Below are 17573 nucleotides of genomic sequence, written 5' to 3'. Positions count from 1 at the left end.
GCTTCTCTCATACATGCTGGATCTCTATTGATCTCATTGTTATACTTGATCTTGGTTAGTTTGTTGGTTTCTGTAAACACTTCTGATTTTTATCAGTTGTTAGTTAAAATACATCGTCTTGACTTTGTTGGTTTATTTTGCCCATAGTGTCAATGTTTTTCTTAAGTAACTTAGAGTATCATCTGCTTACGTTTTTGGAAAACCTGCTAAGAAAGCAACAGACGGGGTTTATCTGTTCAAGGGTTTGTTGACTTTGGCTGAAGAAATTCAAAGGTTTTTTGGATCCTGGTCCTCTGTGATGGGCGTTGGCAACACACAGGACTCAGATCTCTCTGCTTTTCTTCAGATGTCCCAATCAGAGGGATTGGACTTAATCCAGGATTCAGTTTCCGTGGATAGAAGCGGCAAAGTGAGTCGTTTAGTTAAGGTAACCTTTGCTAACACACAAAGACTTGAATGACTTCAAGCATCAAAGCTCCTATTTTAAAATGATTTCAGCTTCACTTGAGCTCATGTGACTCCACCTAAATGAAGTTATCTGATTCTCTTTCCAGTAATCCAGACTAATCTGAAATAGTTTTGTCAAATATAACCCATAGGTGCTGTAATATTTGTGTTGTGGGTCATTTTGGTCTTTTCCTACAGTGGAGAACGCCCAGCTGTTTGCAATATGCCCAGCTTTTCTCCAGAATGCTGCATCATCTGGCAGAAATGCAGGGGGTGGAGAGACTGTTCACTAATGACTGTAATGTGTCTGGCTGCACAGCGTCAGCCTCAGTTACTTTACAGCTTTATTCAGTTAAATACGGCTTTACAAAGCCCTGCAAAAAATGACACGTTTCATTTTTCTTCACATTTCCAATAACAAAGAAAGAAGCAGTAAATAAAAATGAGAATTTCCTCAATTTTTCCATTTTGAACCATTTATTGATCTGGTTTTAAATGTGATGTCATCATGTGAACACCAAACAAGAAAAAAAATTTAACATCTGCACCAAAATCATAATGTTTTCATTTGTTTCCCCTCATTTAGCTTCGTTATTCAAGTGTAAGAAATAAAACTGTCCGATTCCTGCACAACAACAAACACAGTGAATTACTTCAGCTTAAATTTTTAACTAAATCCAATTAAAAATGCACAAAACAAGAGAAAATGTGCATAAAATGTTAAAATAGATTGTGCTTCACCAAAAAAACCCAACAAATATTTGGTTATAAATATATGATTTCTATGGAATAATCAATCAGATGTCAACGCTGCAAAAAATTCAAAGTCCCACCAAATATTTTTATTCTAGTTTCTAGAGCAAATATCTTGGAATAAAACAAAACCGACTTATCAGCAAAATGCAGCAGCTTGTTTTAAGTGAATAATTCCTTAATACTGTGAAAAAGTTCTAGTTCTATATAAGTTATAGGAAAATATTTTGTTACAGGTGAATTTATCTGCTAGTGTATCTAGAACTTTTTCATCCATATTAATGACTGAAAACATGTTGACATTCTCTGCCTTAGAAACCAGATAGAGATACTTGGTAAGAGTTTTTTGCAGGCCAGGGTTTTCTTCAGCTCATTTGCTTCGAGGAACTTTTTCTCCAAGAGGAACCTCCATCAGTTTCTGCAAAGCGGAAACAGAACAGTTGGATTAGCAGCGTCTCCGGGTTTATTAGAGCAGGTGAGTTTAATCCTGTCTGGGCCGAACCTTCAGCAGGCGGGCGCTGAAAGCGTTGTCGTCCTCCCCGTCTCCTTTCTTCAGGTCGCCCAGGTATCTCTGGCAGGCCACAACCAGCTCCTGGGTCTCGTAGAGAACCGCCGGGTCCAGAGAGTGGTCGTTTATCAGGCTCACCAGGTACTCCCTGTAGTGTTTCCTGCAGGAAAAACAACCTGAGACTCAGAGGGGTTCAGTCAGAGATGGATGGATGGATGGATGGATGGATGGTTGGATGATTGGTTGGATGCATCCAGCCGGCTGGATGTTTTAATCAACTTGTCGGACCGTCAGTCGTTCTTTTGACCCAAATATTTTCAGATTTCTCCGTTTTCTTTTTCCAAAACATTTTTATTAAATAACTAAAAAACAAAATCAGTGTCAGGAGGAAGTTAATTTATAACTTAAATTTTGAAGTTATAAAGGCATCCAATTAGCTTTAGAGTATTTAACTTTACCATATCACTATACATAGGAATTATTTCCCCCAATCCTAAATGCAGCTTCACTTCGCTGCAGAACCTCTGGGCTCGACCCGACAAGCAGGAACCGTCCAGAGGTTCTGTCCAGTTCTGCTGACTCACATGCAGAGCCCGGCCTGGCCCGGCTGGGTCTGGAGGCCGCATGGCGAGTCGGCCGGCTGGCCGCCTTCGTCCTTCTGCTCCATCACGCCGCAGGCGTCTGCGCACAGAGACCGGAGCGTTAAGAAACTCCAGGAGGTCCAAATCATTTCCACACCAGAACCGGACGACACTCACCAGTTGGGGTCTCATTGGAAGAATCCGTGTTGAAGGCCACGCCGCACCTCTGGTGGGAAACAAGACAGGAAATTAAATTTACTTTTTAATTAAACTGAACTGATTTTAAATCAACTCCTGATGTGAATAACTTCAATGTTTCAGCTAAAAACACAAGAGGCAGAGAAATAAAATAAGAAAAAAGGAAAAGAAAAGGGAAAAATATCATTTTTTTCTATTTTTTTATTTAGTGAAAAAATAAGAAAAAGGAAAACACAACAAAAGGAAGAAAAGGAAAAGGAAAACTAAAATGGAAATGAAAAGAAAACAACGACGAAACAGGAAAACAAAAAGGATAAAATATGAGGAAAGACGACGATGGTATAAAAAGAGATGCTAAACTGGGAGATGCTAATCCCAGTTTAGCATCTCCATGAACTCAGAGAGGAACTCTGCTTCAAATCTTGAATCTCACATGAACAGCCTAGACGTGTCCTGGAGGGAAGGGTTCTGGTTCCCCTTTCCTCCCAGTTACCTGCAGCAGGGCCTGCAGCCGGTCTGCGTCCCAGTCCCGAAGGTAGAACAGACAGTCTCTGGGGTGGTGGGCGTGCAGGCCAGTGAATTTACACTGAGGAATCTTACACTCCATCTGCAGGAGGAACAAACACCAAAATACTGGGAACACTGGGACCAGACGCCGCGTCGCTAACCCCATCCAGGCTGATGCGTCGTCATGGGAACCCACCTTGTAGTACGGGTTGTTGCAGCCGCTGCAGAACTGGTGGCGGCACTGGGAGCAGGTGAAGTGCATGCAGCCACCTTTGGTCAGCGCATACTGGAACTTACACTCCGGACAGGCTGCAAGAAAAACACACGCTGGTCAGATCAGAAGAAGAAATGCTTTAACTGGGAACACTGGAAAAACACAAAATATCACCAACTAGTTCTGGTTTAGCTGCTAGTTTAAATATCTTAGTTAATTTTAAAAAGACAAAACTAACTTGGAATCCCATACGAGACACGGGAAATGTTATTCTTAGCTTCTGTGCTAAAGAAGCTGGTTATTCAGAATACTGTACCCAAGTATATTTCCAGAAAGTTGAGTGGAAGGAAAAAGTATTGGAGGAAAATTTACACTTTTTAAATCCTGGCATTTGTGTTTAAAATACTTTTTTATTGATCTTATGCAATATTCTAATTTTCCGAGGTACAAATAATTAGAAAAAAAGAAATAAAATCTTGAAATATTTCCCTCCATGTGTAATAAATCTCTAAAATATGAGTTTTGTGATATTTAAAATGTTTGAGCTGCACCTGTAGATTGAATTGGTGATTTTCTTGTGACAGCATCATGGGGAAGACACAAAAAGTCATCGCTAAAGAAGCTAGTTATTCACAGAATGCTGTATCCAAGTATATTCCCAGAAAATTGAGTGGAAGGAAAAAAATTACATTTCTGTAAATCTATGTTATATATGAGTTTCATGATATTTGAAGTTTTTAAGCTGTACCTGTAGACTGAATGAATGTTTTTCTTCACGATAATTGCTGCTTTCTTGCTTGCTGATGCAGCGGTGTCGTACTTACTGATGCCGTTGTCCCTCAGGTAGCCGGCCAGGCCCTGCCTCTGGTACTCCGGGTCGTTCTCCCTCTTCCACAGCTGGAACTGCTCACAGGAAACATCCTGGTGCTGAGGCTCCCACTGGAACAGAGGCACAGCAGCTGAGCGGGGGCGCTTCCTCAGATGTTTATCTGCGCTGAAGGAGGACGAGCGACTCCCACACACATTCCTGCTGAGGTCAGACTCACCGGTTTCTTGCACTGAGCGCAGAAACTCTTGCGGCAGGATGGGCAGGTGACCTTCAGCTGGTTTCCATCGTTGATAAAGCCGGAGGTGCACTGAGGGGGAGAAAAAGGGAGTGAAATGTTCAGCTTGTCTTCTAGTTTTTGTTTCATTTTATTGTAAGTTTGTGTTAAAACTGTGTCCTATTTGCTATTTCATTTAGTTTTAGTAACAGAGAACTTCAACTTCCTTGAACAGGTTAGGATCGGTCTATGGCCTAGGCAAAACATGCTCAAAACAGTTTCTGCATAAAATGATGAGTTTTTAGTCTGTTCAGTTCTGCCTATTTTGTTTTAGGGCATCTTGTCACGTTAAATCCAAGTAAGCTGCTGGTGGCCACGTTTACATTTGCACTTGAAAATGGATGAGCAATTATACCACCGTACATCTTTGAAAAGCAGAAGTAGAACCTCATGTGCAACCAACAAGAAATGCAGCAAATGGCTCCTGGATGGTAAGTCAACAACAAAACTCTTGTCTTTTCCAGCAGCCATTGTACAGCGCATACAGCAGTAAAATCAGCTGACCAAACATGCTGAAGCTCCACCTGGGTTGCTAGGGAACGGATGGAATTCTGCTGGGGTTGCTAGGTAATGGGTGGAATTCTGCTGGGGTTGCTAGGTAACGGGCGGAATTCTGCTGGGGTTGCTAGGTAACGGGCGGAATTCTGCTGGGGTTGCTAGGTAATGGGTGGAATTCTGCTGGGGTTGCTAGGTAATGGGTGGAATTCTGCTGGGGTTGCTAGGTAACGGCAGTTTCTGCTGATTTGTGACGTTACATTGCAGAGGTTTTTGAATCAAGACACTAAAAAAACATTAACTTACTGACAAAATAACGGCTGGGTGTTTTTTTGTTTGTTTTTTTTATAGTGCAGACTGTACCAAAGGAAATGGATTATGGCACAAAGGAATTCTGGGTAAATACAATCAACTACTACTCCAGCACTAACGGGAGAAATGTCTCTTGGTCTTTTATTAAAGACTATAGTGAAATCCTCCAAACACAAAAATCTGACGCCTCTCCATTTTTGTTACATTTCATGAAACGGGAAGTTGCGTTCAGTGTCTTCTTCAGGGGGTTTTGTGTTGTTTCCTCTAGTGCAGCGCCCCCTCAGGTGAGGAGGGGAACAGGTTGCTCAAAGGGTTTTTTTGGTTTCACTCAGAGCAGAGAGAAAGAGAACCACAGCAGCCAGAAATGTAATAGATGTTGCAGTTTTAGTCCCAAATCAAACAGAATCTGCTGTACTATCATTGTGTTCTTTGCTTTATTACTGATACTGAATCTATTTACCTCACTACAAAAACAAAAAACAAAATCTTTCCAAGTAATTTTGGTCTAGTTTTTAGTGCAGATATCTTAGTAGACTTGAAATAAGACTAACTAGTAACTTTTCAGCACGATATAGAGGCATAATTTCTTAATATTGATGAAAAAGTTCTCATTTCATTGGCAGATAAATTATTACATGGGGAAAATGTCTCATTATAAGTTAAATAATCTGCCAATGGAACTAGTACTAGTAAGATCTTTTGTTTTTTCCCTTTCTCTTCATAGAAGGTTGCTCCGTTTTGTGTATGTAAATATTACCTGGAACTACTTAACCTCTGACCTGAACACTTTGGTGATTCAGCCCCACACCTGGTATGGACTTTGTTCCCATACTTTTTCCAAATGTTTGTTCCCAGAGTTACATCAGGTCAGGGTAATTTAATTATGCTTATGAAAGGCTGTGAAGAAGAAAGTTTTGTTCATTTTAATTACTTCTGATAGTGGTTTTGATCTCAGTAAGGTTAAAGGTCATTATTCAGCATATTACAGAATATTTGGTGTCTGAACTATTAAAATCATCAGTTATGAGTCTTTTGGATTTGGATTCATCATGGATTTAAACTATTTGCAGGCGGTTCTGTATAAAGTTTAACCTGATCCTTCCCCTGATTGATAAAGATATTTGAAGTAAAATACATTTGCTGATTAAACTGGTATTTAAAAGTCTAACTTTTTATAAAATGGTTAATTTTGTGCATACTGTAAAACGTCATGTCAATGTACAGAAAATGCAGGAAAGGAAAGTATAAAAACAAATGTGAACAGTAGGAAGTTATTCAATGCATTTCAATCAGCAGTCTTATTAAAAATTGGCAAAATATGCAATTGGACATGAACTTGTTTCATAACAGGAGGATCCAAGTAGATTTTTATAAAATATTTGTACTTTTCCACCTCCTCAGGGCATGATGGACCTGCTGTGGCCACACAGTATCACTATAATATCACTCAGTTGTTTAGTAAACGGGAAGAAATGTGCAACTGTTTAAATCAAAAGATATAGTTTTTAATAAAAACTAAACAGCAAAACTAAGTAATTTTAGTCGAGTTTCTAGACAAATATCCTAGTTCACCTGAAATGAGACAAAACTAAGAAATAGGAGCTTGTTTTAAGTCAGTAATTCCTTAATATTGGCAAAAGGTATTGACAGATGATTATTGATAGACATTTTTCCCATGCTACATGTGGAAAAATCTACCAATGGAACAAAATTATTTTGTCAATATTAATGAATTATTTACTTAACTTTATTTTGCTGAAAAGTTACTTATGAGTTTGTTTTTTCTTATTTCAAGTGTTTTAAGATATTTGCACTATAAATTAGACCAAAAATATGTGGTAAGATTTTTTGTTTTTGCCGGGCACAATGATTTTTTCGTATTTTGTAAAATAATTTAATTTTAACATTTGCAGCTGAGCTTGTCATGAAGGCGTGAACATCAGTAATCTGGAGGTGGAGGAGCAGATCTCAGGCTGATGAACGCAGAGAGGAAAGATTTGAGCTCTGGATGTTTCTAGAGACTCACATGACAGCACCAGAGGAACTTTGGGTCCTTCATGAGCGCATGCTCCGTCAGCTTCTTGTGGAACAGCTCGTACACTTCAGGCTCCAGGCAGTCACGCAGCTGCAGAACAAAAAAGGAACAATTCAGTTCATGTTTCGGTTAAATAAGATTCAGTTACACTGAGGTTCATTAACTTTTGACCTGTTGACTTGTTGATCTCCAGCTTTACCTTCCAGAGCATTTTCAGAAACATTGTGTTTTCCTTAGACAGAATTATGTCGTCATACAGGTGCAGAAAACAGCAAGATGTGATACAAACACATGTATGATGCAACCTCCAAAACACACCAACACAAAAACTGGATTAAAGTTTTTAATTTAGTCAGCTAAAGGGTCTGTAATTAATTAATCACAAACTACATATCAATAGCATTTCATCTGCCGTTCTGCAGCATTTTGTCTGATATCCTGCGGCATTTCGTCTGCCGTTCTGCGGCATTTCGTCTGATGTCCTGCGGCATTTCCTCTGCCGTTCTGCGGCATTTCCTCTGATGTCCTGCGGCATTTCCTCTGCCGTTCTGCGGCATTTCCTCTGCCGTTCTGCGTCATTTCGTCTGCCGTTCTGCGGCATTTCGTCTGCCGTTCTGCGGCATTTCGTCTGCCGTTCTGCGGCATTTCGTCTGCCGTTCTGCAGCATTTCGTCTGCCGTTCTGTGGCATTTCGTCTGCCGTTCTGCGGCATTTTGTCCCTGATTGAAGCATTTTTCTTTTGCAACGTTTTTCTGTTACATTTGTTTGGCCATAATTAAGCTGTAATGATCATATTGTCTGTAAATCTGTATAAATTAACATTTACCACTTATTTTGACTCTTTATCAGGTAAAATCTACTTTAAAAGTTGAGACTAAACCACAGGTTTTTAGTGTGATTGTGTCTCGTTATACTTCCTTTCTGCAGATTTTTTTTAGTAATTTGATTGAAAAAGTGAAACCATTAGTACACAGATTGATTATAAACGTTTTTTTTCTCTCATTCCCTGTTCACCTGGATGTCCAGGGTGGAGAAGTAGCTGTCCAGCTGCTCGGGGTCGTTGATGTCTGGCTCGCTGCAGGCGGGACACACCATGTCCCGGATGTGTTTGTCTCTGACGGCGATGGTGAAGTGCTGCCGGAAACACTCGTGGCAGACAGAGCACTGGCAGGACGTCAGAGACTGCATCTGCAGCAGCGACAGGGAAAAACAAAAAATAAACGAGGTTTAGATGCTGCTTACTCTGCAGGAACCACCAGGGGCAGCACACTAATCCCAGGGTGAAATTCAAGCACCTTTCCAGATAAGTTCTCAAACTTTTCCAGCTCCACACTTTGGAGATTTAAAAAATACAAAGAAACTAAAACAAGACATGATTATATAATTTATGTTATTAATAAAGTCTTGTGACTATATTCTACTTCCTACAACAGAGACAAATTAAACTAAAATATAACATTTTGCTTTGAAATGTCTCTCTCACAGACACAGTTAGAGGTTGGTAAAATACCCAATAGTTTTACCCAAGAGTAAAACTACTTCAACATATTTTCCCTCAAGTAAAGATCGATAGTAGTTCTCCAAGAAAGTAAAAAAAGTATTTGGCAAAAAGTCTACTCAAGAATTGTAGGAGTTTTAGGGACCAAAATTAAAATATTTATTTTAAATAACAAAATCAGGCAAAAGAAAAACATTAATGTTGTTCTAAAAATTAGCTTTGAGCCCCACCAGGGTGGCGATACATCTGAGTGCATAGTGAGACTGATCTGAGTGCATATATCTATGTGAAGGAGCAGCAATTGCCAGTCCGACTGACTGACCTTGCTGCGGGGGAAGATGCTCAGACAGACGGGACACTCGGTGTTCAGCAGACGCCGGATGAACTCCCGGTCGTGAGACTCCTTCACGGCCTGCACCACGTCCTCCAGGGAGTAGTTCACATCCGGCTCCTGGAGCAGCGACAGCGCGAGCTCGCAGCGCCCCCAGCTGGGCAGGTCGTACAGCGCCAGCAGACGCCGGCACATCCTCTGAAAAGCAGCAGCAGATATCCGGCGGGTCGTGAGGCAGGAACAAAAACCTTCCAGAGCAACAAACGTCTCAGGAGACGGACAGTCACCTGCTTGTCCGGGTGTTTGGGATTGATCGGCGGCTCGGGCTGGTCCAGCCAGATGCGCTGGTGGAACGGCTCCATTAGGGGGCGCTGCAGCAGAGACAGAGCGCCCTTGATGTCCCCTCCGCTCTGCCGCAGAGCCTCTTCGCACTGCGACATGTCCTGGAAGCCCAGGGAGTGAAGCTCCCTCATCTGGACACGAAACAAGAAGAGATCTCAATCACAGCTAATCGATTAATCGTTTATTCTGACGATTAATCAGATAGAAAATGGCACATGCTACAGATGATTCATTTAATCTCAAGCTTTTTTTTTTTTTAATAAAATATTAGAATTACATTAAAAGATGCAAATAAACATTTTATTGTCTCAAAGCAAAAATATAAAATTACTTCAGTGAATTTGAACCGGATCAATCTACAACAGTTATTTACAGAAAAATATGTTCTTTTTTTAATCTTAATTGCAAAATGTGTATAATTTATCTAAAGTTTTGGATTAATTACGGCTCTTAGTATGTTTTTTTTCCAGCAAATTGCCTCTAGTTAGTGATTAATCGGTGACTAAAGTAGTTGACGATTATTTCCCTTATCGATTAATCGAGTTCAATCCAATTAATCGTTTCAGCCCTCGAATCAACTTTTCCTAAACTGAGCTAAACAAGAGCTGCCCAGTGGTTCATCTCCATAGCAACCGTTGTCAGGCTCCTACCTTGACCTGTCTGTCCCTCAGCAGCTGTCTCACAGCCTTGTCCTTGTTTCCGCCGGCTGCCAGCCAGGCCAGCTTGGCCTCGGCTCTGGACAGCTTCACGCCGCCGGGCGCGGCGTTCTGCTCCGGTGGCGGCCCGTCCCTCTCCACCGAGAGTGCCGTGCTGCCGTTCCCCAGCCTGGAGGTGAGCTGGACGGAGGCGGCCATGGCGCAGATCTCGTCCAGCAGGTGCGGCAGCTCAGAGGTCAGCCAGTCACAGGGGTTGATGCTGCTGCTGCCGCACATGCTCAGAGCGGCATAGACCTCCTCGGGGCTGACGCCACGCTTCTCCGCTTCCTGAAGACCAAACCGGATCAGAGTTCAGGAAGGACAAAAAGAGGGAATGAAAGAAGAAAGGAAGGAAGGAAACAAGGAGAGAATGATGCAAAGAAGGAAGGAAGGAAGGAGCGTGTTTCCTACTCTGATCTGGTGAATGAGTGCCAGTCCGTCCTCCCTCATCGTTTTCTGCCTCTTCAGGTCCAGGTTGGCTCGGGGCCTCGGCTGCGGCTTCGCACCCAGGTCAGGCTGCTCCTTGGTGAAGGAGGGCGGCTGCTGCAGCGATTGCTGCAGTGGTTGCTGCAGCGGCTGTGGCGCAGAAACGCCAGATGCGTCTTTGCAAGGGAGACTGCACATCTCGCACACCGCCGAGGGCTTGGAGTTCACAAAGGTGCAGAACTGGCAGGTCCACTGAAAAAACACAAATATATAAAATATAAGAGGAACTAAACCACCAGAGGGCGCCAGGGAGCGCTCCAACAGGAAGTTAGACACAAAATGAGAAAAAAAAAGCAAAAATAAAAACATTTAATCCCATAATTTTGTAAACTTTGATGCTATAAACATTTCATTTCCCACAGAGTGAAAAGTGACATTTAAACAGCATCAGGTCTAATAAATATCCATAAAACGGGTAAACTCAGAAATCTGACATCGTCAGCAGAAACCTTTGATCCAGACTCTGCAGCTGGAGGGACAGGCGGGCGAGTGGCCAGGCGGGGGCGCTCACACACTTCACAGAGGATGCTGCTGCCTTGGTTCACCACCGTGCAGCTCTTGCACTGCCACTCTGAGGGAAAACAAATACAAACTCTGTAATGAGAACAGATTTTCTCTTGGAGGAATCCTCAAATACACGCAGTTCTATAATGAACACCAATGCAATTCAACTGGAAACCAATTAAATCTGTTTAGTGGGACAGTAAAAAGTCAGAAAAATAAAAAAAATAAAGAATCAGGCTGATTAACTCCTAACACACAAATGCTTACATTTACTTTTTTTCATATAATTTTCTCCCAACATTTTGTGCTTTTGTTAAATCAAATTGGATAAACGCCTCAATATTTATGTAAGAAGTGTGTCTACACCAGAGGCGTTCAAAATATGGTCCGAGGGCCATTTGTGGCCCTCTGGTTCCAGAATGAGCCGAGTTTTAGCTGTAAACACAGGTGAACAGTTTTTTCCCCATTTCCTTTAGATCAACAAACTTTACAGACAAAATCTTAAAATTACAAAAAAATTTGATACAAAAAAGTTTCTTCTTCATTGTTCAGGTTTTTGAACTTGTAATTTTGTAGAACCACAAACATCCAGCAACACCTGACTCCGACTGGCTCAGAGAAAAATAGAAATAAAACAACCATTTTTATGTTTAGCATTTAAAAAAATTTAAATCTTACATGTTCTAGTTTATTATTTGAGAAAATTAAATAAATTTAATAGAAAGTAAAAAAAGAGGTCTGCACTGCAAAAACACAAAATCTTACCAAGTATTTTTGTTTAGTTTCTAATGTAAAACGTGAAATAAGACAAAACTAACTCATAAATGGCTTTTCAGCCAGATAAATAAGTTTAAGTAAAAAAGTCTTGAATATCAGCTAAAGAAAAAGTAGATGGGAAAACATGTTTCATTATAAGTGAAGTAATCTCCCAGTGGAACTAGAACTTTTTCAACAATATTAAGGAATTACTGACGTAAAACAAGTTCCTATTTTTGCTGACAAGTTACTTGTAAGTTAGTTTGTCTTGTTTCTTGTGTGCCAAGATGTTTGCTTGTTGAAAGATTTTGTGATTTTACAAATGCTTTTAACGTTTTTTGAGGACAAAACGTTTGGACACCACAGAAAGCCTCCGTCCAGTTCATGACACCTATTGGTTTGGTGTGTTGGAGTTTCGTGTATCCGAGTCCCACCGGTGTTCTGTGACGTCGGGCCGGAACCGTCCTGGCCAGCGATGGCAGGAGTAGCGAGTCGAGGGCGGTCGCAGGTCGTGCAGAGGACGACTCGCATCTCGTTCACGGTGGTGCAGTGAGCGCACTCCCAGGTAGACAGAGACAGGCTGGGGGAACGAGAGCAACACTTAGCACCGGGTTTTCTTACAGCGATGCGTCGAGGTGCGCTCTGCTCACCTGGAGGCAGCGGCGGCAGCAGCGGCCAGGTTGGTCCTGCTGTGGCCCCTGCGGTCCGGATGGGAGTGGAAGAGCCGGTCGCAGTTCAAACACAGCCTCTGGATGCAGGTGGAGCACTGGATGCTTACAGAAGAAATGCCGCAGATGCTGCAATTCTCTGCAAAACAAGACAAAATTCAGAAATCTAGAATCCAAATGAAGCATTTCTGGATCAGTTCTGTGGAGCAGCGTGACGCACCTGTCTGGGTTTTCTGTATTTTGTCTCGCTTGTGATTGGCTCTGGAGGGGTGGCGGTGAAACAGGTCGTCACACGCGTCGCAGAAAGGGTTGTCTTCGCAGGACGGACAGACGAGTGTGGACGCTCCGCCGCAGAGATTACACTGACCGACTGCAGGGGGCGCTGAAGACAGCAGAGACAGAGTAAGACTAGAGCAGAACAAAAACCTGGAATGAGGAACTTTTTACTGTATCAAACTTTTTTTGTGATGAGATTAAGGTTGTTTTACCCTCCTAAATTTAATTTGACCAAGTCACCAAGTTATAAGGCTTTTAAATTGCAATAGCAGTTTTTTTTCTCAATTTCTTGAGTTTATTTTATTACAATAATGTTAATTATCACTATTTTATTTTATCCTAAGCTCGTATCATTTGAAAATAATGTTAGAAAGGATGTAAATTTTAAGCTGTTGAGCTTGAATTTGTATTAGCAGCTGTCAGTGGCATCATCTAGAGACGAAGGTCTCCTGGTTTAGTTGCGATAATTGCAGACAGGTAAAAACACATAACGACAGTTTTATCAGAAGGTGATGAAAAACGTGGATTCCAGGGAATTAAAACCTTTAAACAAATGTTTTTATTTTTGACTTTGCAGACGATAAAAGCTCATTTCAGGCTTTTGAAGCTGCGAAACTTCAACTGAGACGTGAATATTTTCTAGTATAGGTGTTGATTTTCTCCAGAAAACCTCTAGGCCTCCTTTCATTTTATTCATGGTGCAACACAGACTCACCTGCTGGTGGTTTTGGAAGTTGAGTCTGCCGGGGCAAAGGAGTAGGTTTAACTAAAGGGGGCGGAGCTTGAGGTTTATCTCCTTGTCCGTCGTCTCCAGGCGGATTTGAGTCGTCAGTCTGCTCCGTCTGCAGAGGAAATGCAGAACATTTAGGATGTTTCCTGACGTTTAGCTGACTGGGATGCGTTTATGCTCCCGACCTGCAGGGTGAGACCCGGGATGATGTCCTTGAAGCATTCTGGGTGAGGATGGATGCCCTGGAGGTTCAAAACACAAAACAAAAAGTTATTGGGTTTCTCATCCAGAACAGAAAGAGAAACAAAGAGCGGGTTTTCCCAGGAGCCGAACTGACTTTCAGAAGCATGTCCACTTCGGTGCGCAGCGTCATCACCTCCAGCGTCACCGCGGCAACGACGTCACAGTCCGGCTCGGTGACTTCGTCCGGGAAGCTGAGGCCGTCGATCTGCTGGTTGGTGTATCCGTACAGAAACAGGACTCTGCGGCCGCCCTGGTGAGCAAAACGAAATACGACAGAGAGAAAGCTAAAACTGTAACTTGAGGAGTTCTGGGTGGAACGTATTTACAGAGTAATGAGGGTTTTATTCCCATCTTAAATGCAAAATGTTTTATTTTTGTAGTTTTTGCTGAATTACTGCTCTGAATATGTTCTTCTTTCATCAAATTGCCTTTTTTGACTCCAGTTAATTATTAATGGATTACTAAAGTAGTTTATGATTATTTCAATCATTGATTCATTACAATTAATCAATTCAACCCTCCGCAGGTCTTTATTATTTTTCATAGATTATTATGATTATTGTAAATAGTCTGGTGTTTTTAATTATTCTACTCAGTTACACATTGTTTGGATTAGAGGACACCATTTTTATACAGTATTTTATGTTGTAATTTTGCTCTTACTGTACAGTTTGTTGCTCTTAATTCAGTTTTTATATGTGTTATATTTTTTTATCTCAGACATCAAAATATATTTCTCTTCTACTTTGTCTTTATGGAGTTGCAGCACTGCCAGAACACGTAATGAGCGAATGTGTGACATATAAACATGTTATTCTTTGTTCACATGAGTCTCACTGCAAACCTCTACAAGTGAAACTAGTTTAGAATAAATAAACAAACGCCTGGCGGCGCAGCATGATGGTGTTAGTCTGGAGAAACGTCTGTGGATTTTACTCACCTTGATGGCGTCCACGGTGGTCCTGAAGACAGGGTTGTTGTGCTTGACGCTCCTCCAGTATCTGGGCCTGGTGGGACTCGTCAGGTTGCAGCCGTATTTCTCCAGGATGCTCAAAGCTTTGACGAGTCGACTCAACGACTCCGACACCTGGCCAGGAGAAATGAACCAAAGGAAAAAACATGAACATGACAATCTGTTTACATTCATTCTGTTGACGTTCAACTGCAAACCAGAGGCAGGTGGTAACCAGATACATTTACCCGATTACATTTACTCTGGAAAATATATTTTTTAATTTTCCTTTTACGAGTATTAACAGTGTTGTACTTTCTACTTTTACTTCAGTAGTTTCATTACGAAGTGTTTCTGCTCCTACTTGAGTAAAAATTCTGGATTTTCTTCCCACTGAATGAAAAACAAACATGTTTTAGCCAAAAATCCACCAGACACAGACACACCTGCAGTTTCTGTTAAAGTTTCATAAGTTTTTTATTTAAAGAAAATGATTTGGAAACATTTTCTTTTGCCTGATTTTGTGATATTTCATTACTTATTTGAATTATTGTCATTTTGGTCTTTAAAATACCAAAATTTCCACTTAGCTTTATATTTTGATCCTTCTGAATATGTAATTTATAAATGTTAAATAAACGATCGTTTGATCAGTTACTAAACTTTTTACCAAATACTATTTTACTCTTACTTGAGGTTTTACTTCAGTAAACTATGCTGATGTAGTGCTATTCTTACTTGAGTATTATTTCAGGGTACTCTACCCACCTGTGCTGTAAACTGATAAGCTCTACTTAAATAGAACACATTTTTCCTAATATTGTGAATCACAAAGCTAAAAATTAACGAGACAGATGTAAACTGCGATCCCACTGCTGCATAAGGAACAACAGAAATCATCAGCTGCGTTACAGGATGCAGTAGGAACAGAAGAGAAACCTCGAGGTTGTTGCGACCCGCCGTGTTCTCCTTCAGCATCTCCTCCGCTGTCAGATGGCAGTACTTTTCTGAAACAGGCAGAGAGAGGCTGGCCAGCGTCAGGACTTCGGCCTTCACATCCTGGGCTAAACCCGACGATGACAGCAGGGACTGGGCTCTCTGCCGGACCTCCTCCATCTGGAGCGACTCGGCGCTGCCGCTCATCGCTGCCGGGGAAAAAAGATACCAGTTAGATAAATAAACTGTTACAGCTTTGTAAGGCACAGATTAGCTTTTTTTGCTGAACATAATTGCACAATTTGACATTGGAAAAATGCCAGTTTAATAAAAAAACATGCTTTTTATTAAGTGTTTTGCTCCTAGGATGATTTAGCCGTATCGAAATTGGTTTATTTCACAAAACTCCAAAGGAAACACTCTTCTCATATCTGACGAGTCGCATGATCAACAACCGGATGTTAGCCACTGGCAAAAACCACGAAGAAGAAGAGACAGGAAGTAGTTGGAGAATCTTGGTGCAGCATGTTTTTTACTGACTTATAGCGTAAACAAACTTATTGATATATGATTTTAATTTTTTCTTATTTAATGGAAACACTGCAATTGCAAAATTATTATTATTATTATTTTACATTTTTCATGTAATAAAGTTTTCCACACATCTGCAATGGAAATGCAGCTGATGTCACTGGTTCCTCTGACTCCATGTTTGCAGAAACTATAACTGCATTTTATTTGTTAAACATTAAAAATGTCTTTGTTTTCATACTAACATGAATTATGATCCTTTTCACCAACTTTCCTTCTGAATTACTCAAACGTTATTACTGAAATTAATTCTATTACAATTCTATTACAATCTTTAAATTAATTTTTTTGTTATTACTTCCCATAGTATGTACCTGTGTCTAATTGTTTTAGTGTTTAGCTGTGTCTCTTTCTTCATCTGAACACCAGATAGATATTTATCCCATTAGCTTTATATACTCTCTTTTCCTATTTTATAGAAATCTCCCTTCAATCAGTACTTTTTGTTTTGTTTTCCTAAATAGAGCAATTCACAAAATGTTTGCAACTATTAACTTTGCAAGCTCTCGTTTGCTTTTCTTTCACTTATTTTTTAGTCAGTATCAGACAGAGATTTAAAGAGGAGTGGCAAAAGTAAATGAGGTTGATAAGAAGAGCTCAGAAACTAATTGTGTTATCCAGGAAATACAAATTTGAAGACTCATCTCTGCTCTATTCCTGTGAAAGGAAACTAATTTTTATACCATATTTAAAGAACATTTTTTGTAGTAATCATTTTCTCCTGTTGCATTAAATGAAACTACAGATTTAAAACTATTCATGTCATTATAATAACATTTTTAGCAAGAAACATTTCACATTTATGGTATGCAGCCTCTGTGTCCGTTTGAATACCTTTGAATTAACTCTGAACATGACATAATGGGAAACTCCAACCCGGGCTAATATTAGTTACAGGAATAAACAGCTGAGAAAAGCGAAAGGATCAGTTTCAGTGATGCTTATTTAAATTAAATGAAACATTCAATAACTGTGTTACAACGCTGTTAGATCATAAGTTAAGAAAGCAATGTCAGTTCAGCTGAAAGTGAAACCTGAAATCAGAGTCAACAACAAGCTAGCTGTTTTGCTCGTTTACTCACCGCTGTCGCTCTTTCTACTGATTTTCACAGTTTTTTCTGCTTCCGCTTAAATGTATTGTTTGTATTTCTTCATTTTGTCTCAATAATGTCTTTAAAAACTCCCATCTTGCTCAGACACTTATGTCCGTGTGTGATGAACTGTTCATGCGGAAATACAAATTTGAGGACTGCAGACTAAAATCTACTTCCGATTTGGGTTTTGTTTTGTTTTTCAAAGTAAAAGCGGATTTTCCGTCGTGTCTTGCTTCTAAATGCCAAAAGCCAGTTTAAACCGGTTTTAAAGTAAAAACGGGAAAATGTAGTGTTTTTATTCATGACAACTACATTGAAA

At 40.5% G+C, this 17573-nt stretch overlaps 1 protein-coding gene across 2 annotated transcripts; it reads right to left on the bottom strand.

Annotated features, from left to right (window-relative positions):
- Window positions 1–905: 905 nt before the first annotated feature.
- rnf31 (ring finger protein 31) lies at window positions 906–17440 on the bottom strand. 2 transcript variants are annotated; one of them, XM_088001588.1, is made up of 24 exons: window positions 17243–17440; window positions 15573–15778; window positions 14622–14768; window positions 13776–13931; window positions 13624–13680; window positions 13424–13550; window positions 12653–12814; window positions 12415–12571; window positions 12199–12344; window positions 10939–11075; window positions 10430–10696; window positions 9974–10306; window positions 9269–9454; window positions 8973–9179; window positions 8167–8340; window positions 7145–7243; window positions 4255–4344; window positions 4033–4147; window positions 3191–3303; window positions 2981–3094; window positions 2467–2515; window positions 2293–2389; window positions 1703–1868; window positions 906–1618 (listed from the first exon to the last, which is right to left on the bottom strand). In XM_088001588.1, the coding sequence occupies exons 2-24, from the start codon at window positions 15774–15776 to the stop codon at window positions 1571–1573; spliced, it is 3351 nt and encodes a 1116-aa protein (XP_087857714.1). In that variant the 5' UTR covers window positions 15777–15778; window positions 17243–17440; the 3' UTR covers window positions 906–1570. The 2 variants fall into 2 exon arrangements, with proteins under 2 accessions (XP_087857714.1, XP_014868890.2); XM_015013404.2 differs by having other exon boundaries at window positions 10954–11075.
- Window positions 17441–17573: the final 133 nt, after the last annotated feature.

The sequence above is a fragment of the Poecilia mexicana genome, unplaced genomic scaffold (genome assembly GCF_051168715.1).
Source record: "Poecilia mexicana isolate PSO_F unplaced genomic scaffold, ASM5116871v1 scaffold_20, whole genome shotgun sequence".
Taxonomy (NCBI): Eukaryota; Metazoa; Chordata; class Actinopteri; order Cyprinodontiformes; family Poeciliidae; genus Poecilia; species Poecilia mexicana.
Note: the sequence above shows the minus strand (reverse complement) of the source record. Positions and strands in the feature narration are given on the sequence as shown.